Genomic DNA, 27,635 nt, shown 5'->3' on the forward strand with positions numbered 1-27,635 from the left:
AATACTCATATATGCCTTCCAACACTTCACTGTATACCAGTGGGTGAAAATACACAGGCACAGCACAGGTAGAACTTATAATACCCAGATACACAACATATTTTCAAGCAAGTTAGAGGCGATGAAACATCTTAATATGTAATTTCACAGCTGAACTGCTGTTCTGCTAACAGCCGAAAACACATCACCCTCAGTTTGTATTAATATTTCATATCTGTAATTCATTTAACATGAGCCAACACCATAAAATTCTAATTTTCATTAAAGCACTAAAAACACCACAATGAAAACAATGTAAAATATATAGCTTTGATTTAAGGCTAATTGTGATGAGTACATAAAAATAGTCATTGCAAACTGACCTGGTCTTCATCTCTTTGACATGACTACTAAAAGGGCACTTCTAAATTTTGTGGTTACTACTCTGTGGTCTTACAAAGTAATGTTACTATTTTCAAACCCCATGGTAAGAAGATTACGGGGGTAGGAATAATTGTACAAAAGCAATACATAAATAGAATTTTTCATAATTCCTATTTTAAACATATATTTAACCAACAGGGGAGGATTTCACATTATTGATAGCAAGTGCCACAGAAGGCTATCCCAGGCCCAGCAGGTTGGCAGAGCTTACAGCAGGTTGGCAGAGCTTACTCGGCCCAAAGGTGCAGGACTTTCCTGGATATGGCCCCTCACATCATGTGAGAAAGCTGACAGGAACACACAGGATTTTTCTAGAGCAGCCGCAGACTGATTCTAAGGTGATGCTCCTAACTTGTAAACACTAGTGAACAGCATTTGCTATGTTGAAGAATGTTGCCAAGCAAAAACTGCCATATCAGCAGGGGTTTTCCAAATTTATGAAGCCACTAAAGGTACCGACCGGTGTCAAATTATGTCTGCTTCAATTCCATTTTCCTTCCAAAGACTAGTCCCCTCACGTCGATGATGTCAGAACCTATGAGTCCTAATAGCTAAGGCAACTGAGGTTCCTTCTAGCTAATAGAGACTTAGGACAGGGCCCAAGTAACTTTTGATTTGGGATAATATGGACTGATCCTGAAAGTTTACAACATAGGCTTTCAAAGAAAAGGAGTAATTGTTGGAAACAAATGACGTGGATGATCATGAGTTAATTCTTTCCTGTTCAGTCTTTAGAATCCCACAGTAGGCATCAGCCCCTCTTTAACCAGCCTTCCTAGGAACCTTTCCTGATTGATTTCAAGGGCCACCATTTCTAAACACTCTTTAAACTAAAGTGTGACTCCCATCTGGCATGTCTACATGCTGAAATCATGTCATCCACAGGACAGTGAAGTGATCCCCAAAATCATCAAATTAATAAAAACTGCTACATACATAGGATGGCAACTTCCCATCCTGGAATCTATGCTCCACTCACAATATAGCGTGTGTTCACTCATTCACTGGAGTTGGTAGAAATGGCCTTTCTAAGAGCATGTGCTCCAACAAAACACCTTTGAAATTCTGTGATACACATTCTGTGTTGAAACCCATACAAATGAACACTGTACCCTACTCCACTGCTGGTGGGACTGCAGACTGTACTGCCTCTATGGAAATCAGTACGGAGAACACTCAAACAACTCAAAATCACCACACCATATGATCCAGCAATAGCACTCCTAGGAATATATCCAAAACACCTGCTACACGAGAAACCAACATGCACCCCTATGTTTATAGCAGCACAATCAATACTTGCAAAAACTTGGAAGCAACCGAAATGCTCATCAACAGAAGACTGGATAAGAAAGCTATGGTTCATCTACTCCGTGGAATACTACTCAGCTATTAAAAAAAACGAAATGCAGTTTTTTGTGGCGAAATGGGCCCAACTGGAATCCATTATGCTAAGAGAAATGAACCAGTCCCAAAAGGTTAGATTCCACATGTTTGCCTTTATTTGAGATGAAATGATGTCAATCTGGAAAATAGTACCTGTATATCGTAATACTATTGCAATCTCAAACAGCCTGTATCTAATGCAATAAGATAATGCAATGTAATCTATAAATCAACAATTAATGTGAGTCAGACTGCTTATGATCTACATCACAGAACTGTAAAACCTAAAACACTCTTAATACCCTATGTTATTCCGTAATGGGGAGGGAGTGCAGAGAAATCTTCCACCTCCCTAAAATGTGTGAGGAAGACGTGAAATATTACCTACCAGGATCATATCTAGTAACTCACAGACAACAGACTCGAGTCGGCATTAGACAATAGTAAAGCTACAAAGGCATAAGGGGGGAATTCGGAGTGATCCTGACAGCCTCTTAACAGGAGGTCGTGTGCATGGAGCAAGGAGGGGACCCCAAGGTGGAGCAGGTGGACAGGAGGAGGCTTATATCCCAACCCTGTAGACTCCCAGATCCTCACCATGGACTTTCAATACGAGCAACAAGGACTACATCCCAACTGCCAAGGACACCACGGGGAATAGGAGTGCCTTCAGATGCCAAGAACTCTGAGGTCACCCAGCCCCATCTGGAGCTTCCAAAGGGAATGGAAGAAGTCCAAACTCTGCTGCGCAGGAACCAGCGTCATCGGAACGACAACCAGGAGCCCTGAGCGGTCCGCAGAAACAGAAGAACAATAAACTTCCTTCGGGATTAGGAAGGGAAACTTTCTCTGGTCCTTGCCTGGTTCCAGCTCTGGGTCCCCACCCTCTCTTGCAATGACCATCAGGATCGCGCCAGAAACCCAAAACAAACAAACATACAAACAAACAAAAAAAACCTAGGATAGATAGACAACAAGAAAAGCTTAGAACCAGACAGGAAATGGTCAGCATGGATTCACTCATATCTCACTGGGTGGGACACAAAGATTAGTTACTCTTCACTGGGGTATTGAGGATTTCTCTGCACACTCCTCCTAAAAATGTTCTGCACCTAAACTGTTGACACATGTCTTGTTAGTTACAAGCCAGTTTAGACCACCCGAAAAACAACGAGGTTCAGCAAAATTATGCTTCAACACTACAAACAGCTAAATACTAAAATGAAAATAGACACGAGACAGCTGAATAGTAATCTATAGCCATTTTAAGGTGTATAGAACCCGGTAGTATATAAACCAAAATTGAAATGTCTATGAAGAAGTCACAGGTTGTGGTTCAGAACCTGCATTTTCCTTTTAACATATTGGTTAATCAACACCATGTCAATTATACCATTACGTTGTAAATTGTTGCTGATGTTGACAGACTCGCAAGATGGCCGACATAGGAGGAAGACTGTGAGAGAGCTCACAGACAGAGAGGGCTAGAACGCGACAAAAGCGTAAGTGGAGCAGCATAGAACTACACGGAGAAGAACGTGAAGTTCCCTGGACAGTGTGGAACCAAAAAAATCCACACAACTCGGAAGAGCAACCAGGGAAAAACAAAACGAAGGGCAGGGAAGACGACTTTCTGCTCCTGACCTGCTGAGTCACCTTTGAATGCAGACGCTGAAAGCCGCCGACCGACCCACCTGCAGACGCTGAAAGCTGCCGACCGACCAGCACACGCTGTGGCCGTGAGGACCGGCGGTGATCGGGACCTGCTGGCATCTGCTCACCCTGGTCACCAGGACCCGCCAGGACTCCCCCCGCTGCGTACACCAGGACCCTGAGTCACCAGGACCCGCTGGCATCCGCCCACCCTGGTCGCCAAGCCCCGCCGGGACCGCCACAGCCTCCAGGTTCCACCCGCCTACACCCGCCGAGACCAGCAACAGACGCAGTAGCTGAGAGACACATCCGCGGCTAGGGTTCCCACCAGAGGAAGAGGCAAACTGCAAGAACCTGAGGTTTGAGTGAGTTGGGTGGGGACAGTGGTGGGTTGGAGGCTTCGGGAGTTGGCCCCCCAGGGGCATGCACAGAGCCTGAACACAATTGGTGCTCGTCTCCCCGCCCCTCCCCCCCCGAGACTCCAGCGTCTAGAGACACCGGGAGAGTGCCTTGAAACTGCCAAAGCTGTGTCTGGGAGAAAGGCAAAAGGCACACTGAATACTCCCCCGTGCCTTTGCGGTGTGGCACTCAGCTGGGCGGTGCTATCCCACAGGAACCCAAGCACGCCTCTGGGCTGGGCAGTCCCGTGCTAGCGCTGGGGCGGTCAGTCCCCTGCAAGCGCTGGGGTGGGCGGACCTGCGCAGGAGGCGCCTCCAGAGAGCACCTGCAATACCCCACACCCTATAGTCCCGTGCTCCGAGCCTTGTGATCCTGCGCACAGGGGGCGCACACAGAGAGTGCCTTCACTCCCCCACGCCCTGTGGTAGCATACCTGTAGGGGACGAGCTGAGAGTGCGCTTTGAATCCGCTGGGCCCTGGAAGTGGCGCCCTGAGGTCCAGTGTTCTGGAGACGCACCAAAAGTGCCTTGAAAATTCCCACACCCTGCTACTCCACGCCTGCAGACTCCGATCTCTACAGGATAGTGCTTGGAGACCCCTCAGCACACTGGTGCCTAGGTCTCTCAAAAAAGAAACACTAACACAATGGGAAGAAATACCAGAAAAGGTAATGATCCAGATGAGAGTGCCAACACCCTACCAATAAAGAATCAAAAGCCAATGTCTATTTCGGAGATGCAAGATGAAGACATAGAAGATCTACCAGACAAGGAATTCAAAAAAATAATGTTAAAATATGTCAGAGACAATGAGAAGAATTGGGAGGACTTCAAGGAATTCAAGAACCATATAACCTCAGAAATACAACAAATGAAAAGTAAAATCCTTGACTTAGAGCACAAAATTGAGAGCCTAACCAACAGAACAAATACAGCAGAAGAGAGGATCTCTGAAACGGAAGACACACAAAACGAACATACCCAGTTCATTAAACAGCTGGAGACAAGTCTGAACAAAGCCAATAAGACCATACAAGAAATGAAAGACAACCTCAGAAAATCAAATATTAGGATTATTGGCCTTCCTGAAGGAGCGGAAAAAGAGTCAGGAATGCAAATGGTGCTCGACGAAATTATACAGGAAAACTTCCAAAACACTTGGAACATGAACCCAGCCCAAATCCAGGACGGTCAGAGGACTCCCAGCAGATATGACCCAAAGCGATCTTCACCCAGACATATGGTGCTCAAGTTCCACTCCAATGAAGACAAAGAAAGAATCCTGAGACAAGTACGAAGCAGAGAAAAGATCACATACAGGGGAAAACCAATCAGGATCACTGCTGACTTCTCTGAAGAGACTTTACAAGCAAGAAGAGAATGGACAAAGATCTTCCAAATCCTGAATCAGAACAACTGTCAACCAAGAATATTGTACCCAGCAAAGATCTCATTCGTATTTGAGAACGAAATCAAATACTTTCACAACAAAGAGAAATTAGAAGAATATGCCAGCACAAAACCAGCTCTACAAAATCTCCTTAGAAATGCACTAAATCCAGAAAAAAAGGAGGTGAATCATAAGCAAAGATGGCAAACAGGAAGATCTCCCCACTAAAGTCCACACAAGGAAGGGCAATTACACAGATATCAACACCCACAAAAACAAGTATGGCAGGGCAAAATCACAACCTCTCAATTTTAACTCTTAACACAAATGGCCTGAACTCACCAATCAAAAGACATAGATTAACAGAATGGATTATCAAACAGCACCCAACTATCTGTTGCCTACAAGAGACACATCTAACCAGAAGAGATTCGAAGAAGCTGAAAGTGAAAGGTTGGAAACAGATATTTCATGCCAATGGACGAGAAAAAAAGGCCGGGGTAGCTGTCTTAATTTCAGATGATGTGGACTTCAATCTGACACACATCAAAAAGGATAGGGAAGGACATTATATATTGGTGAAGGGACTGATCCATCAGGAAGTAATTACCATTGTGAACATATATGCACCAAATTCAAACGCACCTAGCTACGTGAAGCAATTACTCACGGACTTAAGGGGAGACATAGATATGCACACAATAATAGTGGGTGATCTTAACACCCCACTAACAACAATAGACAGATCAACAAAACAAAAACTCAACAAAGAAACAACAGAGCTCATACAAACACTAGAACAACTGGACTTGGTTGACATTTATAGAATTTTTTACCCTAAGGCCACAGATTATACATTTTTTTCAGCAGTGCATGGCACCTTCTCCAGGATCGACCACATGATAGGACACAAAGCAAACCTAAATAACTTCAAAAAGATAGGAATCATACCATATACCCTCTCAGACCACCATGAAATGAAGCTGGAAATCAGCAATTCAAAATGCCCCAGGAAATACAGAAACTCTTGGAGGCTGAACAATATGCTATTAAACGAACAATGGATCAGAGAAGAAATTAAAGATGAGATCAAAAAATTTATGGAAACCAATGAAAACTCTGACACAACATTCCAAAATTTGTGGGACACTGCCAAAGCAGTGCTACGGGGTAAACTCATCGCAATTGGAGCTCATGTCAAGGCCCAAGAGAGGCGCCAAATACAAGAACTAAACACACACCTCCAGGAATTGGAAAAACAACAGCAGAAGTGCCCCACACACAATAGGAAACAAGAAATCATCAAAACAAGGGAGGAAATCAACCAGATAGAAATAAAAAAAACCATACACAAAATCAATGAATCAAAAAGCTGGTTTTTTGAGAAGATAAACAAAATAGACACCCCGCTGGCCCGACTGACAAAGAAAAAACAAGAGAAGGCAAGAATTAACAGCATCAAAGATGAAAAAGGCAACATAACAACAGACCCCGCATCCATTAAGGCCATAATTAGAAATTACTACAAAGCTCTGTACTCCAACAAATCAGAAGATCACCAAGAAATGGAAAAGTTCTTAGACTTCTACCACCTGCCAAAACTTAGCCCAGAGGCAACAAATGACCTGAACAAACCCATAACTGAAGTAGAGATTGAATCAGTGATTAAAGACCTCCCAACAAAGAAAAGCCCAGGCCCAGACGGCTTCACTCCAGAATTCTACAAAACATTCCGAACAGAACTGACCCCAATCCTCTACAAACTCTTCAAAACAATAGAAAAAGAGGCAACCCTTCCGAACTCATTCTATGAAGCCAACATTACCTTAATCCCAAAACCAGACAGAGAACTAACAGAGAAGGAAAACTACAGACCTATCTCTTTGATGAACATTGATGCTAAGATTCTCAACAAAATCCTAGCCAACAGAATTCAAAAACACATCAGACAGATCGTTCATCCAGATCAAGTAGGATTCATCCCTGGAATGCAGGGATGGTTCAACATTCGCAAATCCATAAATGTGATACACTACATCCAAAAACTGAAAAACAAGAATCACATGATAGTATCAATAGATGCAGAAAAAGCTTTCGACAAAATCCAACACCACTTCCTACTAAAAACCCTAACCAAGGTAGGCATAGATGGAAAAATCCACAACATAATTAAAGCCATATATGAAAAACCCAACGCCAGCATCATACTGAATGGAGAAAAGCTGGAACCCTTCCCACTGAGATCTGGAACAAGACAGGGATGTCCACTTTCTCCACTACTATTCAACATAGTTCTAGAGGTACTCGCTGAGGCCATAAGACAAGAAAAAGAAACCAGAGGAATCCAAATGGGAAACGAAGAAGTCAAACTCTCACTATATGCAGATGATATGATTCTTTATGTAGAAGAGCCAAGAGACTCAATACAGAGACTGCTAGAACTTGTACGAGAGTTTGGTAGAGTGGCAGGGTACAAAATTAATGAACAAAAATCAACAGCCATAGTGTATGCGAACAGCCCCAAGATGGAAAAAGACTTAACCAGCAAGATACCATTCAAAATAACAGAGAAAAGTATGAAATATCTGGGAATAAATCTAACCAAAAATGTAGGAGACCTATTTGAAGAAAACTACAAACTACTTAAAAAAGAAATTGAACAAGACCTCAAAAGATGGAGTAACATCCCATGCTCCTGGATAGGTAAAATCAATATCATTAAAATGTCTATACTGCCAAAAGCAATATATACATTCAACGCAATCCCAATCAAATTGCCCAAAACATTCTTCATGGAACTGGAAACAATGATCCAAAAGTTCATCTGGAAGCACAAAAAACCACGGATAGCTAGAACCATCCTGAAGAACAGGAAGTTAGCAGGGGGAATCACAGTTCCGGACCTCTGGACATACTATAGGGCAGTGGTTATCAAAACAGCGTGGTACTGGCACAAAGATAGAGAGGAAGATCAATGGAGCAGAATAGAAACACCAGAAGGAAACTCACACAGATACAGCCAAATAATCTTTGACAAAAAGACAAACGACAATCCAGGCAAAAGGGAAGGTCTGTTCAATAAATGCTGTTGGGACAACTGGTTAATAGCCTGCAGAAACAAAAAAATAGATCCACATCTCTCACCATACACTAAGATCAGATCTAAATGGATAACAGATCTAAACCTACATCCAGAAACCTTCAAACTTTTGGAAGAAAATGTTGGAAACACACTGGAACACTTAGGGGTAGGCCCTCACTTCCTAAAAAAGACTCCAAATGCAGTAGAAATCGAGACCAAAATAAACAATTGGGACCTCATCAAACTAAGAAGCTTCTGTACAGCTAGAGAAACAATCAACAAAGTAAAAAGGCAACCCACAGAATGGGAGAAGATCTTTGCACATGGCATAGGTGATAGAGGGCTGATCTCCAGAATATACAAAGAGCTACAAAACAACCAAAATGTCAAAACAAACAAGCCACTCAAGAAATGGGCACGGGAAATGGGCAAACACTTCACAAAGGAACAAACCTAAATGGCAAATAAACATATGAAAAAATGCTCAAGTTCCCTGGCAATAAGGGAAATCCAAATTAAAACATCAATGAGGTACCACCTAACGCCAGTAAGACTGGCCCACATGAATAAAAGCACCAACACTTGTTGGCGAAGTTGCGGGGAAAAGGGATCCCTACTCCACTGCTGGTGGGGCTGCAGGCTGGTACAGCCTCTATGGAAATCAGTATGGAGAATATTCAAACAACTCAAATTCAACATACCGTATGATCCAGCAATAGCACTCCTAGGAATATATCCAGAACAATTGTTTTATGAGAAACCAACATGTACTCCTATGCTCATAGCAGCGCAATCAGTAATTGCAAAAACATGGAAGCAACCAAAATGCCCATCAACAGAGGATTGGATAAGAAAGCTATGGTTCATCTACTCCATGGAATACTACTCAGCTATTAAAAAAAACAAAATGCAGTTCTTTGTGGCCAAATGGGCCAAACTGGAAACCATAATGCTAAGGGAAATGAGCCAATCACAAAAGGTTAAATACCACATGTTTGCCTTAATTTAAGATGATATGATGTTATGTATAACATGTTATGTTTTAAATGTTATATGTTGTGTATAAACTAAATTGAAGTATAGGTGAGGTGGTCACAGAAGGTGGCTGGGAACTCGTATTTACTTTCAACATGTTGGTTACTCATTACTATGTCAATTAATTCCATAATGATGTAAATTTTTGCTGATGGTATGATGGAGCTTTCAATTGACTGGGATAATACTCTGCTAGCTCTGTCTTCAGACCAGAGAGGGTATACCTAAGAAGACGTTGAACTTGACTGGACAATAAGATGCTGGACTCTATGTTTGGTGTATGCTTGCAATGGGGGAATCTTAACTGAACTTGAGCTGTGGTTATGCAACAAGGTGGAGGAATCCACCATGGTGGGAGGGTTTGGGCAGGGGTGGGAGAACCCAAGTATCTATGTAACTGTGTCACATAATACAATGTAATTAATGAAGTTAAATAATAAAAAAAAAAGAAAAAAAAATTGTTGCTGATGTTATGTTGGGGCTTTTAATTGATTGGGATGATACTCTGCCGGCTCTACCTTCAGACCAGAGATGGTCTCTCCAAGAAACCGTTGAACTTACCAGGACAATAAGATGCTGGACTTTATGCCCAATAAATACTTCCAATGAAAGAATCTCAACTGAATTTGAACTGTGGTAATTCAACAAAGTGGAGGAATCCACCATGGGTGGAGGGTTTGCGGAGGGGTGGTGGGAATCCCAGTGCCTATAACACTGTGTCACATAATGCAATGTAATTAATAAAATAAAGGAAATTAATTTTAAAAATGTAATTCAAAAAAGAATAAAGTAATGGGCCAGGCATGGTGGCCTAGCAGCTATAGTCATTGCCTTGAAGATGCCCGGAACCCATATGGGTGTTGGTTCTAATCCCGGTAGCTCCACTTCCCATCCAGCTCCCTGCTTGTGGCCTGGGAAGGCAGTCGAGAACGGCCCAAAGCCTTGGGACACTGCACCCATGTGGGAGACCCAAAGAGGCTCCTGGCTCCTAGTCTCAGATCGGTGCAGCTCTGGCCATTGTGGCCATTTGGGGAGTGAATCAATGGATGGAAGATCTTCCTTTCTGTCTCTCCTCCTCTCTGTATATCTGACTTTGCAATAAAAATAAATAGATCTGGGCCTGGCGCGGTGGCCTAGCACCTAAATTCCTCACCTTGAATGCACCCTGATCCCATATTTATACTTGTTCTAATCCCAGCAGCTCCACTTACCATCCAGCTCTCTGCTTGTGGCCTGTGAAAGCAGTCAAGGATGGCTCAAAGCCTTGAGACCCTGCACCCGTGGCTCCTTGGCTTTGGATCAGCGCAGCACCAGCCACTGCTGTCACTTGAGGAATGAATCATCAGATCAAAGATCTTTCTCTCTGTCTCTCCTCCTCTGTATATCTGGCTTTGCAATAAAAAATAAATTTTTTAAAAAATAAATCTTTTTAAAAATAAGGTAACATTTAATGAATAATTAATATTTAAAAAATATCTATTTGAAAGGCGAAATGACAAAGACAATAGGAAGGCAAGAAGGTTAGAAATAAAATGAAATAAATTAAGTCAGAAACAATCTTTCGATCACTGATTCACTTCTTAGGTGCCCACAACAGTTGGGGATGAGGCAGGCAAAAGCCAGGAGCCCTATCTGGATCTCACATGGGGAATCACATGCCTGCTTCCTAGCAACATTAGCAAGAAGCTGAATCCAAAGCAGAGGAGCCCTGACATGGAATCCATGCTTCAGTATATTGTGTTGGTAATGTAAGTAGTGATTGACCTGAAATATCTATTCTAACCAATGTTATCTTTAAAATGCTGACTACATTATTGGGTTTTTAATCTTTTTTTACTTCACATAATACAGATATACATCAATTTGATAAAATGATGGTATGAGACAAATTAGATTTTTGAGGGTCCAGTTAGTGCTGGAATTAAAAAAAAAAGCTGTAAGATTAGTGGAATGCCAATAAAATCCACCATGAGGTGTTACCTCACTCCAGTTAACATGGCTATCATCAAAAAAACAAAAAATAGCAAATGCTGATTAGCATGTGAAGAAAGTGATACCCTGATATGTTGTTGATGGAACTATAAACTAGTAAAACCATTACGAAAAACAGAAGGGGAATGCCTCAGAAATACGAAAGTATAACTTCCACATGATCCAGTCATCCCACTTCTGGGAATTTACCCAAGAGAAATGGAGTCAGCATAAGGATGAAAGGGTCATCTGTATTCCCCCCTCCCCTCCAACTCTGTTTTCAGTAGGTCAATTTACAACAGCTAAGCTATGGAATCAACCAAGAAGTCCATGAATCGATGACTACATAAAGAATTTGTCCTGTATAAACATAACGGAATATGACTAAGCCATTAAAAAATTAAAGCCTGTCTTTCACAACAAAAAGCAGACAAGTGGATACCATCATGCATAGTGAAATAAGCCAGTTCCAAAAAGGCAACCAGGTTTTTTTTTCTAATTTGTGATAACTAACATACAAATGTATAAAAAAGAGGAAGGTATTTGAGGGAAATTGACATCCTGAAATATATTAATTATAGTGCTCATCAGTACTCCTGGGAAACAGTGGTTTTTGTTTTTCTACTTAGTATGTGTTCAACTCTTCATTTAGTGGAGGATGAAGCTTTTGATTATAAAGTAAATTCAAGGTGTGTCATTATGAAGCTGATTGATTAGTAGGAATTGAAGAGGGGGAGTATGGGAAAGAAGGAAGGTAGTATGCTCTTAAAACTGTATATATGGGAACTGGCACAGTGGGCAAAGCTGCCCTAATGACACAGGTGTCCCAAACGGGCACCCGTTCAAATCCTAAGTGCTCCACTTTCAATCCAGGTTTCTGCTGATGTTCCTGGGAAAGCAGTGGCCGACTGCCCAAATACTCAGTCCCCTGCACTCACGTGGCTGACTGAGAGGAAGCTTCTGAATTCTGAATTGACAACAGCCCAACACTCGTTATTGAAGTCATTTGGAGAATGAACCAGCAAACAAGAGCGTTCTATCTCTCTGTCTCTCCCTAACTCGTTTTTTTAAAACTTCAGAATAAATACATGAAATATATTCCCTTTACATAGAAAATATGCCAAACTTCAATTAATTTTAAAAAATGTAAAACAAATACCAAATAACTAGGGCTTTTACCACTCCATAAAAGCTGTAGATTGATTTAACTACATTCACACTTAAAAGTAGATCTATTTCTACTTCAAGTGCAAGCAGCTGATGTTGGTTTGTTTTCTGTTTTTTTGGGGTGTTTTTTTTTGTTTTTTTTTTTTTTTTTTTGCCTTTTCCAAACTTCTTGTTCATTTTCAATATAAGTGGGGGATAAGATGGAATCGGGAGCTCCGACAAACTAGTAATGTGTCCTGGCCATCACTGGGGTGGCATGCAGTAACCATCATGAACACTGATAACATTGTGGTTTACAAACGTGTCACAATGTATTTTCACAGAATCATATGGAACACATCTTTAAAGCCTCCAAAATTGGGGCCAACATTGTGGGGCAGGGTTTGAAGCCACGACCTGTGACACCAGTATCCCATGTGGGTGCTGGTTCATGCCTCACCTGCTCCACTTCCATCCAGCTCCCTGCTAATAGCCTGGGAAGACTAGTGGAAGTAGGCCCGAGTGTTTTAGCCCCTGGACTCACAAGGGAGACATGGATGAAACTGCTGGCTCCTGGCTTTGGCCTAGAGCTGGTTATTAAGGCAGTCTAAGGGAACAAACCAGCAGATAGAAGCTTCAGATGGACACTTTCTTTCTCTCTTTCTCTGCCTCCCCCGCATCTCTCTCATAGATATATAACTTCCAAAAAAATACACTTAAAAAAACTCTTAGATCTTAGCACATAGCATTTCTTTGACATTAGCTAGATCAGATTGTTTTACTGAGTCATACACACACACTCTTTCTGGGATCTTAATTGCTCCAGTCTGTGTATAGATTTCATTAGATAATCACTTTATCAACAAATCCATTGGACAAGCAGACATGCTTCAGGCTAGAGCTGTTAGAGAAAGTGAGCCCATCTTTTACTGAAATGCCAGCGACAGTATGTCCTTTGTTTAGATCATCAGCATGAGCCCCTCATCTTGTGACACTAATCTTTCTGCTCTAAGAAAAACAGTATAAATATATATATGCAATATGTATAGTGTCTATATTTGAAGTAAATGCAGCTTAAATTTTTAAAATATTTACTATCATCTCATTAATGTGACAGTTGATGAGAACTGTATTAGTCATTGTTACCCATTTTTGTGATCCTGAGAACCTAATATATTAATATTTTTTAAAATACGTGGCAAAAGCTGGTAAAATTCATAAACTTACAGTTTAAAAACAAAGCAAAATATCACAGAATGTTGGATTACTTTATCCCATCCTTGTTTTTTTTTTTTAAAAAGTATTCTCATGGCCATCCAAGAGCAAGTCCAAGGAGAGGATACTCACCAATATTCAACATTCAGTTTTCAAGCGATTCTGCTTGATAGAGAATTGTTTTTTCAAAGTTTCATAGAAATTTATGCTTTCACTGGAGTCATATATATGTAATTCTAAATACAGTGCCTTAATTTTATCATTTTAATAACACAGTTATCCCAGAAGCCCCTATTCAAAACCTTAAAACTATAAAAACAAATGAACTATTTTAAAGAATCTTAAAACATAGGTGACTTTCAATAGAAATTTTAAATTATTTTATGTTGAAAATAAATCAACATGCTTCAAAATTAAAGAACAGTTAATTCAGGAAATTCAATTCACATAGTGGCTAAGTCCAGCTATTCTAAAATTATGAGTAACTGATTGACTTATGTCTCTTTGCAGCACAGTGCAATATATAAAAATACTTGCCCTAAGAAATATTAAGAAATATGTCCAGCTAGACCACTACCCTATTCTTAAGTAGCAGTCTGTATTCTGCAAGGTTCTGCCGAATCCTTGGCACAATAAATTACCTTCAGAACATTCACAGACATACCACATTCAACAGAACATTTCATTAACACTGATGGGTAAGCCCAAGTTTCCTACTTGTGGCATGATTCTGCAGTCAGCTTTGGAAGTCAGGATTTATTCCAGTGCAGCTACTCTCAAGTATCCAGGAGCTCTTGTTTACGAGTGTGTTCAGCACAGTAAGGCAGCCAGGTGGTGAGCACGACTCTCCCAATTCTTCTTCTGTAACTGACACCTGCAGATAACATCCTGAATGTAGCGTATTAAGGCTCTCTCTACCTCTAAATACCAAGTTCTGAAATAATCGTCTGCTTCATGCTCTTGATCCCAACACTTATATGGTATTTCAATCTAGAGTTTCTCCTCTCAAATTTCTTTCTGCAAAATCATGTATTACTTTCCAAACTTTCTTCCCCACTGGCCTGATTTTTTCTCATTTAAAAAAAAAGAAAGAAAAGCATGTTCTAAAAATCTTGCCAAATGTTTCCTTGAGCTTGCATCATTACCTTCAATAAGATATTCCATAAATGCTTCGAGGAGTAGTGGTGATAAAAGTCTTACACTCTGGTGAAAACACAACTTTTTAAACCTTAATTAAGGGCCGTCTGTTGCTCTCTGTCCGTCACTTGCCACTTTAAACTCTCAAACATTCACTCTTGAAAGCAAACAAAAACACCTTCCCTAAAGGAATATTTTTAGTCTTACACATTAGTCCAGAATTTTAGCAAATCAATTCACCAGTGTTTTTAATCGGCTGTTATGTTTATGCCAGCTGCCTTGTTTCTAGTGCCTGTGTGGCCACTGAACAATCATTACACACTCCCACAAAGGTACTGCAGATAGCATTTCCAACAGCTACCACAAATAACACACCTATCAAGTTGTCACTAGATTCCAGGAGAGAATTCAAATGAGCATTTTATTCATTCTGAAAATACATTTGCTGTTATATGTGTACTCTAGTCGATCACTATGAAATAAATGGTTAACTAATAAAACTAACAATACATTTCCAAAATAGGATCAAATCATCAAGAACTACACAGACATGTCCGGCTCCTTGGCATAACAAGCTAAGCTTCCATCTGTGGCATTAGCATATAATAAGGGCACCAATTCAAGTTGCAGGGTCTCCACTTCCAATGCATCTCCCTACTAATGGCCTGGGAAGGCCCAAGACCGTGGGTCCCCCATTCATGTACGTAAACATGGAAGAAGCTCCTGACTTCAAACCATCCCTGCTCCAGCCATTATAGCCATTTGGGGAGTGAACCAGCAGGTGGAAGGTCTGCCTCTCCTCCTTTCTCTGTAACCCTGCCTTTCAAATAAAAAATAAATCTTTAAAAATGTTTGTGGAAAGTAGAATGAAAATGTAAGCTTACTGAGGTAAAAAAAAATCACTATTCATATGTACTCATCATTACACTAAGACTCACACAGTATCTTTTATTAGTGCCTTTCTATACATTCATGTGGTAAAGTCATGAATTAAGAATTCTGTAGTTTCATGAATATAGAATCAAATTTGGGAGTAATACATCATTTGAAAGCTCTATTTTTTTTATTTAAAAGAGTGACACAAATAATGCTTTCACCTTCCATCTATCCACTGTTCACCCCCCAGATGGCTGCAATGGCCGGGACTAGGTCAGGCTGAAACTAGGAGTAACGAGTCTCGTCCAAGTGTCCCACATGAATACAGGTTCCACTGCTTTCCACTGCTTTCCCGAGGCCATTAGCAGGGAGCTGGATTGTAAGTGGATCAACCACAACATGAACAGGAACCCTGAAGAGGATGCAGCATCACAGGCAGCTGCTTTGCCAATCCTGCTGCAGTGGAACACCCAAGAATTAGGAATTTTTAAACATCTATGTTTATATGTGAAGGCAAAAATGGGGGTATAGGGATGGAGAGAGAATAACCGAGATCTTCTATCAGCTAATGGACTCCACAGATGACTGTAACACCTAGGGCTGAACCAGGCCAAAATCAGCAGCCAAGAACCCCAACCAGGTTGGTCACATGAGTGGAAAGGGCCCAACTCTTGGGCCACCATCTGCCGCCTTCCCAGGTGCCCACCATCTGCCACCTTCCCAGGTGCCCACCAACTGCCGCATTCCCAGGTGCCCACCAACTGCCGCCTTCCCAGGTATAGGAAACGAGATGAGAAGCAGAATAGCTGGGACTCAAGTCATCACTGCAATACAAGATGGGGGCATCTCAAATGGCAGCTTAATCTGAGGCACAATGTTCAGATAAAAAATTGTAGATGCAAACATGAACTCTAGAGAAGTATAGGTTGGTACACCATGATTTCCCAGTGTTTATACTGATATTTCTCTTTCTGCTTTTTCCTATAAGCTGTCCTAACAGGTAGATAATGATGTCATACTGTCATTATCATCACTACTACATAAACAAAATACAGCCAAATTAACCAAATAGTTAAACATATGTCCAAAATATGCAGATAAAATTTAAAAAGAGCATTTACTAATAAGCTAAGTAACATACATGTATTAAAAAATAACCTACCCATCAAATCCCTGGAGCTCACATTTCTGCAGCAACGACAAAGCATGCCCTTCATATTCGGTTACTGTTAAAGATAAGCACACAAGCAAGGGAAGTTTTAAATCGCGATGTATACTTTTCAAACTTTGGCAAAAACATGATTAACATATCAGGTCATAAGACAATAGTTACTCTTAAATATTTATAATCATGAAAAGAGGTTTAACGATTAAGTTACATATTGCGATTTTTATCTTTATATAAAAGGTAAATTGACAGTATTTGCTCTAATTCTAAGTCATATGGGAATAATCCACACATAGTGGCTGGAGAATTTATCTGGGTGTCTGTTTGGTGTTCCTTAAATAAAATAAATTTCCTTTAAATTAGAACCTTAGGAGTAGTATTCTGAAAATACAGCATATTAATTGACATGTAACAGTCAATGGCAAATCACTTTGAAACCTGGGCGTGAAGAAATTGGTTGAGATGTTAGTGTAGGATTTACATACCAGAAGAGTGTGCCGGGAACTGCTAGACTAGCATGAAGAGGAGCTGGATGTGAAAAGAGGAAGGAAAGCCAACACCAATAGCAGGAGACCCAGACCTGAGGAGCAGGGCGGCACGCAGGCCCACCAGAGCCTGGGTCCTCAAAGGAAATGAATCTGTCACTCCGTATTGCTCTCTGCACAGTCACTGGTGCCCTGTGCAGCATTGTAAGTGCCAAGGAAGACAGGATCAATGGGCACACTGCAGAGGGCATCAAGCATCACAACCACATTTAGCGTTTTCTAGAGCAGCTCTGCCAGAAGAGAGCCCAGCTGTATCCACCCATCAAAGACCTCTACTGACTGACAGGACATTGCAGATGGATTTTTTGTGTAAGAATGTGCATCATTATATGCAAGATTACATTAATCTTTCATGCCTGTCTATCCCTGGTGCCAGCATGGTTCAAGCTTTCCTTACAATGTTTTTAGATATTGTTAAAAATTATTAATCTTGATGTCTTAAGGAATCATTCTGAGTCCAGGAGTGTGATATAGTAATTCTCCCAAGACTTACTGAAAATGCTTTGACATCCACAATGAATTAAACTTCCTTACATTAAATTCTAATTTTAAAAAGTTGTAATAAAACCAAATATAAAGTATCAATAAATTTGGAAGGCTATAATAAAACTGATAAAACTGTGCTGATCATTCACTAACCATAGCAAGTAATGCAGAGTAAGATATCTTACATACATAAACAAATTAAAATAATCGACATGGTAAAGAAATACATAAGCTAAGAATTAGCAAGTCTTGCTTTCATGCCACACCTTATTTTGGTAAAGTTTTTTAATATATTTTTTTTTATAAATAAAAGGTCTAAATACTTGAAAATGAATACATTATTAATTTAATTGTCACAAACTATTTGGTTAACTTCTATTGCTAGCTGCTATAATATGCAATGCTTTGGTGGAAAGAACCAAATTGGAAAACACTAAAAGAAACTGATTTTATTACCCTGAAGATATTAAAATGTAGCAAGATTGCAAAAATATGTGCAAGGAATTAATGTCTTCAGTGGGGAAGCAAAATGTTTAGAGAACAGCTCTGCCCAAACCGATGATTCAGCATGCTATTAAAGAGTTTTCCTGGGACCAGAACTGGGGTACAGAAGTTTCTGTTACTACCGGAAATGCTGGCATATGATATGAGTTCCAGTTCATGTTCCCATGGCTCCAGGTCTGATCCAGCTCAATGCTGCTGCACCTGGGAAAGCAGTGAAGTTGTCCCGAGAACTTGGAGCCCTGCATAGACTCCCAGGCTTCCGGTGCTGCAGCCATTTGAAGAGTGAACCAACAGATGGAAGATCTCTTTCTCTGTTTCTTTCTCTCACTCTCTATCACTCTCTAGCTCAGCCCTTTCTTTTGGAGTGCCAACTCCGTGTTTGCCTAGTAATTGCGTATTTAAGTGCTTCTTCATTACAAAAGCAACCTGTATAATGCCAACCTCTCAGCTGGAAAAGAGGGAGGGAGGGCAAAGCTTTTTAAATCTAATAGAAAATTAGCTGTAAAAAAGCTGAGTCAGGGCCCAGCGTGACAGCCTAGTGGCTAAAGTCCTCAACTTGCACATGTCAGGATTCCCATATGGGCACCGGTTCTAATCCCCAGCAGCCATGCTTCCCATCCAGCTCCCTGCTTGTGGCCTGGGAAAGCAGTAGAGGATGACCCAGAGCCTTGGGACCCTGCACCTGTGTAGGGGACCTAGAAGAAACCCCTGGCTTCGGATTGGCTCAGCTCTGGCCATTGCAGCCACTTGGGGAGTGAATCATCGGATGGAAGATCTTCCTCTCTGTCTCTCCTCCTTTCTCTATATCAGACTTTCCAATACAAATAAATCATTCTTTTAAAAAGCTGGGTGAGTGCTATTGTTGCGTAGGAAACATGATTGTCTACTTTTGTTTGATACTGTACGTAGAATTTGAATATACACTAACACAAACTCTCCTAGAAAACTATTTTCTAAAGTAATATTGCAAATGTTAAATAAATCACTAACAAGGAAAAAAAAGAGAAGATTAAATTCTGACTATTCAAACCTACAAAATATAGCAGCAAAATGAGGAAAGTGAGTAAAAGTATGACTCAAGGAGTTTTTATTTTGGAGATAGACACCAATAATTACATATTATGAAGTAACAGGAAGTGATCAGGAAGTAAAATAACAAGGAAAAAAGAAGTGATCATGACTACTATTTAAGACAAACTAGAAAGAAAAAAAAGTGTGTTATGTATCTATCATTCTGTGATCATACAAAAAGATTCAAAGCAACTCACTCCAAATCAGTATCAGGAAAAAATTGCAAGGGCAATTTTAACTGTAATGTAATCTCTTCTTTCATGTATTTGCCTTTTCTTATAGGATTGCCAACCTTTATATATATGTTATAGAATATTTGGAGCCTTCAAAATGTACAGATCTTTGAGTAAAATTTCTACTCTTCAGTATAAATAGGACTTCTTCAGGAAAATAAGACGAGAACAGAGTGATGTGTTGATGTTGAGAAAGGATGCTAACGAGACAACAGTGTGAAATGAAGTCAGATGAGATTAGAATTGGACAAGTTTAATCATTTCTCAGCCTGGTGATAAAATTCTTTTGCAGGACAGAGTACTGAGATGTCACTGCCTTTCCTGTCCTATAAGTGCTTCAACTTTAGAAATCTTAAAATGAAATCCATCACGTCCACTTTCAAATCTATTGTTCTTTTGAGTTTCATCACTCCCTGTCCCCAAACAAGAAATGCTTTCTTTCTAACTTAACTTTCTTTTCTATATCCTGTAATCACTCCATGGCCATGGCCAGTTGCTCCTGTCTTTGAATTAGGCGGCAGTATCCCTCTTGTTTTTTATGCATATGCTTTTCTATTCTCCTTCCATGTCTTACCCAGTCCACCCTGAAACATCTTGTTCAAACATATTTAATCATATCACTGCTTTGCTTTAAACACCATTGATGCCTCATCACTGTCCCCAAGAAGTATCCAATTCCCCAAATCACTGAGTATTGGAAAGATAATTAACCACCTTAATCATACAGTCATTTGAAGGAAAACAAAAGAAACTTTGCACCCAGAAATCTCTCCAGCAAGATACGATGCATGAATATTTACTATGTAGGTTTTTATTGAAATGCAGGTAACACTGGAAGAGAATGGCCTTAGGCTATTACCATCTTCTGTGGCTCAGCTTCATCAGCTTGCCCAGTTCGCTGCTTGATAAGATCAACAGTGACAAGCAGCAGTTCCTAAGCAGAGCTACAAGCAGCAACAATACAAAAAGACTTGGTGAAATTTTCAAAAGTTAAAAGTGTGATCCTAGAAGGCAAAGAACGAGCAGGAGGATAACAAATCACGTTTCCTTGTCAGTTCTGCCCAGGAGACAAAATTATTTGGTGCTCAGGGACTTTCATAGTCTCCAAGTTGGCAGGGATCAAGGTTACACCTAGAGAAGCATATTTAATGTGAAGATAATGACACAGAATATCTGCCTCCACACATCTCAATGACTCATTTGACTTTTTTTCTAACTGCTGGAGGCAGACACTTAATCCACTATGTCACGGTGCCCCCTCAATGACTCACTCAGTAGGTGGGACATGTTTAGACTTGTATTACTACAAAAGACGGCACTACAGTAACGCAAAATGACTGGAGGCATAAGTTCTCTGTGTCTACAGGAACCAATGTTCCTGATAAACAAGTTAGAAGACCCTGAATCAGCCAAAAAGAGGCACAGTTTTAGAATTCAGCACAGAGCAAGTGACTTTTCTAACTTGTCTCATGATTCTGAATTCAACATAAGCAAGTCCAAAACCACTGCCCACTGACAGCAGCAAGCCAAGGCTACCTGCTCACCCCAGGACCCACTGCACGGAAGATACCAACCATGCTCTTCAGTCTGATCTTCATGCTGCCTTTTCCAGATCATTGTTGTATGAATTACATTATAAATCTACCATCCCTCAAAGTATTTATGACACCTTCAACAGGACAATCATCTCTAGAGTCTGCTTTTACTCTGGAAACAAGAGAAGGAAATGATATAGAGCGCCATGGGCTTAACACTTATTTTCTTCTTTGATTTCCATGCCAATATGTTAGCAGAAAGATAACAATTCTTACTAGATTTTTCCATAAATTTTTCTGATGCTATTAAATAAAGTAATCCATTGGGGATGGTAGCAGATGGGGACATGAAACTTGCACTCGAATACTGGAAACAAAGCTTGTCTATATTCAGATACAGGGTTTTGGCACAAGTCAAAACAAAAAGTAAATATATTTCCGTTAATGAGGTGAAATCCATTTTAAAATAAATGTATGGAAAATGTTACTTTGTATTGTGTATTATCTAATTGTAATTTCACATCATGAATCAGTTCAGTCCTATACAGAACTATTTTCTAATGAAGTATTTACCACAAAGAATGTATTGCATTAAGTGGTGTGAGACCATATATCCCGTGTTAATAGCTAGGTTCACCCTCCCAGGCCCAATTCCTGACTCTACGTTCCTACCAGTGTAGACTATTGGAAGCAATGAAAAAGATTCAAGGTATTATATCACATGGAGACATGGATGGCACTCTCATTTCTCAGCCCTGGCCCTGAGCCAGCCCAGGCCACTGGAAGGCATTTCAGGAACTGAACAGTTGGGGGTTGGGTGGAACTCTAACATTCACTGGTTCTCTCTCACTCTCTTTTCCTTGAAAATAAACATCTAAACAAATTTTAAAAGGACTTAAGCAATGTATAATTCATATTCCATTTGGACTCATCAGTGCACACAATGATATGTTGAAACAATTGCCACACTTGGGTATGCAAAAGATAGGTTCCGTTTCTGCTTCATTATTTCATGTAAGTTTCTTTTTCTGGGTGTGAATTATAGTATATTACATAATTTTATGTAAATGAAGCTAATAGCATCATGACTGTCTCTATGGCAGCTTACAACATATGAAGTCAGGACTGGCATGGTGGCATAGAATCTAATCTGTTAGAGCTGGCATCCCAATATAGGTGCCAGTTCGTGTCCAGGCTGCTCCACTTCTAATCCAACAATCTGTTTACAGCCTGGAAAGGCAGTGGGAGGTAGCCCAAGATCTTGGGCTCCTGCAGCCACATGGGAATCTGGGAAGAAGCTCCTGGTTCCCAGCCTTGGATCAACTGAGCTCTGGCACTGCAGCCATTTGAAGAGTTAACCATCAGTTGGAAGACCGCCTGTTTCTCCTTCTCTCTGCAAAAATCTGCTTTTCAAATAAAACACAAATCTCTAAAAAGTACAATAAACAGTCGTGTATATATACTATTTTGAATCACAAGAAACTATAAGGTATGCAGGAAGATTAAAGCTATTCAAGTATCCACATGTTTATCCAGTTCTTCATACAAAATAGGAAACGTTTGACTTTTAATCAATATCAAATTGCAATCATTTTAAATGGAAAAAATGTAATTGCATAGTTTCACCTGTAGGAGGCGCATTGGGCATCTGATAATCCACACAACTGTAATTCCAGTTTGCTCTGTTTTAGTCTATGAGCAAGCAAATGTAACATTCAACAACACTTACAAATTCAGAAACAAAGACTATGTCTTTTTCCTCTTCAGCACAATTGTTTTAGGAAGGAAATAACATTGCCATCATTTCCTATCTCAGTTCAGTCCTCATCCACTAATTGCCTTTGTCTAATCTCTCTTCCTTTTTAGTCTCTATTCTCCTGGTAGAAACATTTTAACTAAACCAGATATTCACACTGTAATTTAAAAAAATCCAGGCTGTATATCAAAGCGTGATAATTAAACCACTGAGTTTAATAGAGATCCATCCACGATCTGGACTCAAGCTTCCTATGGCTTACATTATTAGGAGCCATCCTGGAAGCCATTTTGCCCTTACCCTTCTTATCAGAACCTACATGTAGTTCCAGTGTCTTTAGAAGAATGAGTCTAGCCTCGGCCCCCAGGAAGGTCATGATGAATATGAGAATGACTGTTCCAGAATGGGCACAGATGCAGAAAGTGAAAAAACATTTTGACCCATTTTTAGAACTGAAGCATGCTAGGTCTTCTCATACATAAGCTCTGCACATCCCTCTAGACATGAATTAAAAAAAAATCCCAATCACTAGAAACTACTTTATGTTGACAGAAAGCCATATTTAAGACCAAGTAGAAACTGAAGCAGGTAGATCGAGATAATGAAACCAATTCACAAAGTATTGCAGGTTTAACACATGTATTCTCTACTTATTCACACACATGGGCCTTCGTTCCTGAACTTTTGCATTAAAAAAAATGTCCAGTCCAGATGCTATTTTTAAATTTGATTGAACATAATAGCACCTTCAGAGATGCCAGAGTTCTTCTCTATATATACACTATTTTGTAATATTTGGTCTTAAATATTTATTTCAACACATTATATATAGTAAATGTCACTCAAGTAGGTGTGACAGTTTACTCATCCTGTATTTTGCACAGTGTTTGACACCAAGCACGTAGTCTGTGAGAGAATCTGGAATTGAATGATATGTAATAATAACCCTGTGAAACTGTGTTGTAGTACTCACATATTAAATCAAAGACACAAAATTATGTTACTGAGTTTGCCAATATGTTCATTCAACTTTTAATCATCATATCCTAATCTCGAACATTTCCTTCAGTTCATCTTTAGAAATTCTCAGCAAGAATGAATAATATGTCTATATTTTCTCATTCAGTCATTAATTAGTCTAAGTATGTTAAAAATCACCAACATCAAAGGTTAATGTCCTCAATATTATTTATGGTTGGTTTTCTTGGATGTGGTAGATGTCTTTGTGGGGGTAACTGACCCTTCCACAAAGCTTGCCTTTTCTTTAAGAACACCCAAGTGTGAGCTCCAGTGATCTTTCTTACTCTGTGGAACTCTAGACCTTGCCTATAGTTGAACAATGCCAGATCTGTCACTAGGTTTTCTATGTAGGATTTTCCATCAGTGAAAATTTACTGCAACTTTACAACAGTATAAGTAAATCTACACATAAAAAAACAAAAACCTAGAACAGTTGTATTCGCAGCAGATTAACTCTTTCCCTTCATGACCTGGGGGTGGGGGTGGGGGGGGCATGAAGAACACTCCCAAACACGCCAAGGAACTTGGTCGCCAAATTCAATTTAAAAGGGCATTTCTGATCTATTAATCTTATTAATGATCTACTTTCCTTCTATGTAATCTACATATCTTATTTTAGACAATACTTTTAAGCTTTTGGCTTTTCTAAGTCCATCTAAAATCAGTAATCAAGTGCTTAGCTTTGACCTAACCAGTAGGGGTCAGAGTCAGAACAAAAACAGTCTAACGAAGGATTCCACAAAGACCTCAACTACGTGTATGTGAAAAACCAACTACTTGTCAAACTACAGAATAACATAGAAACTGCAAACATTTCAATGAAGAGATGCAGTGTATTGTTTTTTTTATCTTATCTAAAAAGGTTACTCTTAAAAACATGTAAAAAGGAAACATGGGCACTTTAAAAATGACATGATTTTAACCAAACAAAATGAAACAGAAAAATGAGTTTATAACCCTGGAGTTGGAGGAGTAACGTGCAGGTGTCCATAGCCAAGCTTTGCACAGCACTAACCACTTTCCATGTTTGGATTAAGAGCAAATTTAGCTCATCCTGCTTCTGCACAGTCGTCTACGGAAAAATCATTTTCTGGAAATGACTTACTTGTCACATCAGTCTTTATTCCTGCAAGTTTCAAGAGAGGTTCAACCTTCTCATAATAGACCTGGGCAGCTTCCTTCTTGTGACTCTGAGGGTTGAGGAGTACTTGTAATGACTTTGGTCTGTTGGAAAAGCCTAAGAAGAAAACAAAGACTATTACACACAGTCGGCAAGTTTTCGTTTCCTTTTCCAAGGACTCACATGTCTGTCAGGATGTTAGACACATGTATTTAGTGTTCACTAGTTTCATTTGAAACATTCCCACTTTTCCAACATAATATAGATATATCCTACTTAAGTGAGTTGTAATAAAGCACTTAATTTATGAAGGAAGATTTAATAAAAGAAACTGTATGTATGAGGCAGAACTTACCTATATACACTAAATCCAAAAAAAAAGAAAATCTGATATTTCTTAAGCACTTTGTTCTTGGAGGGCGGGGGGAAAGCAGAAGAGATTGTAACAAATAGACAGGTACATTTCTTCTCTTTGGATAAACATGCTTATTATTCAAATTGGGTACCCCCATGACCCCAGGGCTTCCAACGCCTGACCTGCTGATGAATCCAGGGCAGAAGAATGAGCCGGGACCGGCTGAAGACAGCACCCAGAGCAAGGCATGGTGGTAACTAAAAAGATGGTTTAGGTCAGAGTTCAAAGCTGAAACGAGGCCAGGGAAGAAAGGACTCCTCTCCTGGGACTCGGAAAGCAAGGTCTCTCAGCAGGGACTCACTGACAGCACTGCTTCACAGTTGGGGCTGAGATTTGATACTACAATTTCCTGGGCTTACAAGATGCTTATCGCTCAGGACCCAGTTGGAGCAGGTGCAAGCAAATTTTCAGTTGTTAGGAAGGGGCAGCAGGGACAAAGAAGCCAAAAGGAAGCTGACAACAATTTCTCTTTCGACAAACTGCTCTCAGGGAGCTGCAAAGAAACAGTCACTGATGCCCACTTCTAATAAAACCATGATTAATGACAAACATGAAATATCTATTACACCAAGTCAGTATTTTTACACCTCAAGTGAGACAACGTTTCATTTCTCAACACACTTAACAAATCCATTGCACATACGTTTTTGAATTCAGGAAGAGTTAGAGAAGCAGCTGTAGTCATGCTGAATATTTAAACATTGCCTGTAAAACTGCCCATTTCTGTGTCTGTTTGGAGAGAAGCTTCTGCCAGCCTCTCAGTAACCCTAGCTCAACACTTCAAAACCATGCTCAGTGCCTTCTGCCCGCTGCCTGGGTTCTAATGGACGGTCAGATTTCTATGGCCACGCCACAGGGTGAGCCTTTGCTCTCCTCTGGCCCTCCCGCTGCTCGCCCTAGCACCACCGTTTGGACAGCAACACACTATTTTAAAAAGCCACCACCGTTCTTTACCGCCTGGAATCCAGCCTGCAGCCTTTGGAATGGGAGGCCTCCCAGTCCCAACTCCTTCCCTTCTCCCTCCGTTTTTCTCCTGCCCCTCTTCAGGAAACCTGTACTGAGTATTTGTGCTGAAAACTGGGAAGGGCAAAGTGATGGGGTTAAGGCACTTGCTTGAGGAGAGGAACAGACAGACCACACATACCCAAGAAAAGCACAAAGCAGTATAAAGTGGTATAAACTTAACAGGCACAGAAAGAATGCTGGGTATAGTTAGAAGGATGGCTAATTTTATTAGGATCTGGATACAGTTTCAAGAAGAGAATACTAAAGTGAGAATTTGGGCTCATGAGATTTTCAGCACCCAGAATCTCCTCCCATCCCTTCCTCAAAACAGCAAGTGTAGGACACAGGAGATAGAACTGGGCAGTAAGAACAATTTGAGCAAATGCATGAAACTATGAAAGTAAGTCCAGGTGGCCATTACGGTCTGTTTCAAACACTCATGATGGTTCAGCCTCCCAGTATTATTATTGTTTAAAGCCAAATCAGGTCCTTCCTTGTTCCGGTAGTTTTTATCTTTCCTTTCCACTCCATTCCCATCCTACAACTTTTCCAAAGTTTTCTCCAAAGTTTCGCCAAACCTGCTCATTGGCACCTTTGCTCATCACAGGCAAAATTCATCTCGCTGGTTGGTTTGTTTCTGCTTTATTCCATGTGCCTTGCAATCTGTTTTGACATATCTTTTGCACCAAAAATCTAATGAAAACCCCAGTATCGTGAGACTTCCACACAAATCAATCCTGGTCAAATATAAAAAGCTAGAATAATGATAGGAAAGCACTATTCGGAATTTTTAAACACCATGAGTAACACTGACATTAAGCAAAAGGCACAAAGGAAAAAACATGTTCTATAGAATAATAATTATTAAAAACAGAAGACATCATATAGTGAAAAAATCATTATATTCAAGCTGCTACAAGATTCAGGACTGCATGCTTAAACCATCTAGTGATAGTCATTTGAGGACAAAGTATTTACATATTAAACTCAAGCTCTTTTCATTACTGTAATTACCAAAGGTTGAACCCTTTAAAGGAGATAGCAATTCAATGCAATCTGCGAGTC

General features: G+C 40.1%; 1 protein-coding gene across 1 annotated transcript in view; it reads right to left on the bottom strand.

Annotated features, from left to right (window-relative positions):
• The window catches only part of CERKL (ceramide kinase like), a 133,865-nt gene that overhangs the window by 18,194 nt on the left and 88,036 nt on the right, over positions 1–27,635 (bottom strand). Inside the window, exons 3-4 of the mRNA XM_004577298.3 lie at positions 25,136–25,267; positions 16,875–16,938 (exon numbers count right to left, since the gene is read on the bottom strand). Coding sequence (XP_004577355.2) covers positions 16,875–16,938; positions 25,136–25,267 — 196 coding nt within the window. The remainder of the gene's footprint in view (positions 1–16,874; positions 16,939–25,135; positions 25,268–27,635) is intronic.

Source organism: Ochotona princeps, chromosome 5 (genome assembly GCF_030435755.1).
Source record: "Ochotona princeps isolate mOchPri1 chromosome 5, mOchPri1.hap1, whole genome shotgun sequence".
Taxonomy (NCBI): Eukaryota; Metazoa; Chordata; class Mammalia; order Lagomorpha; family Ochotonidae; genus Ochotona; species Ochotona princeps.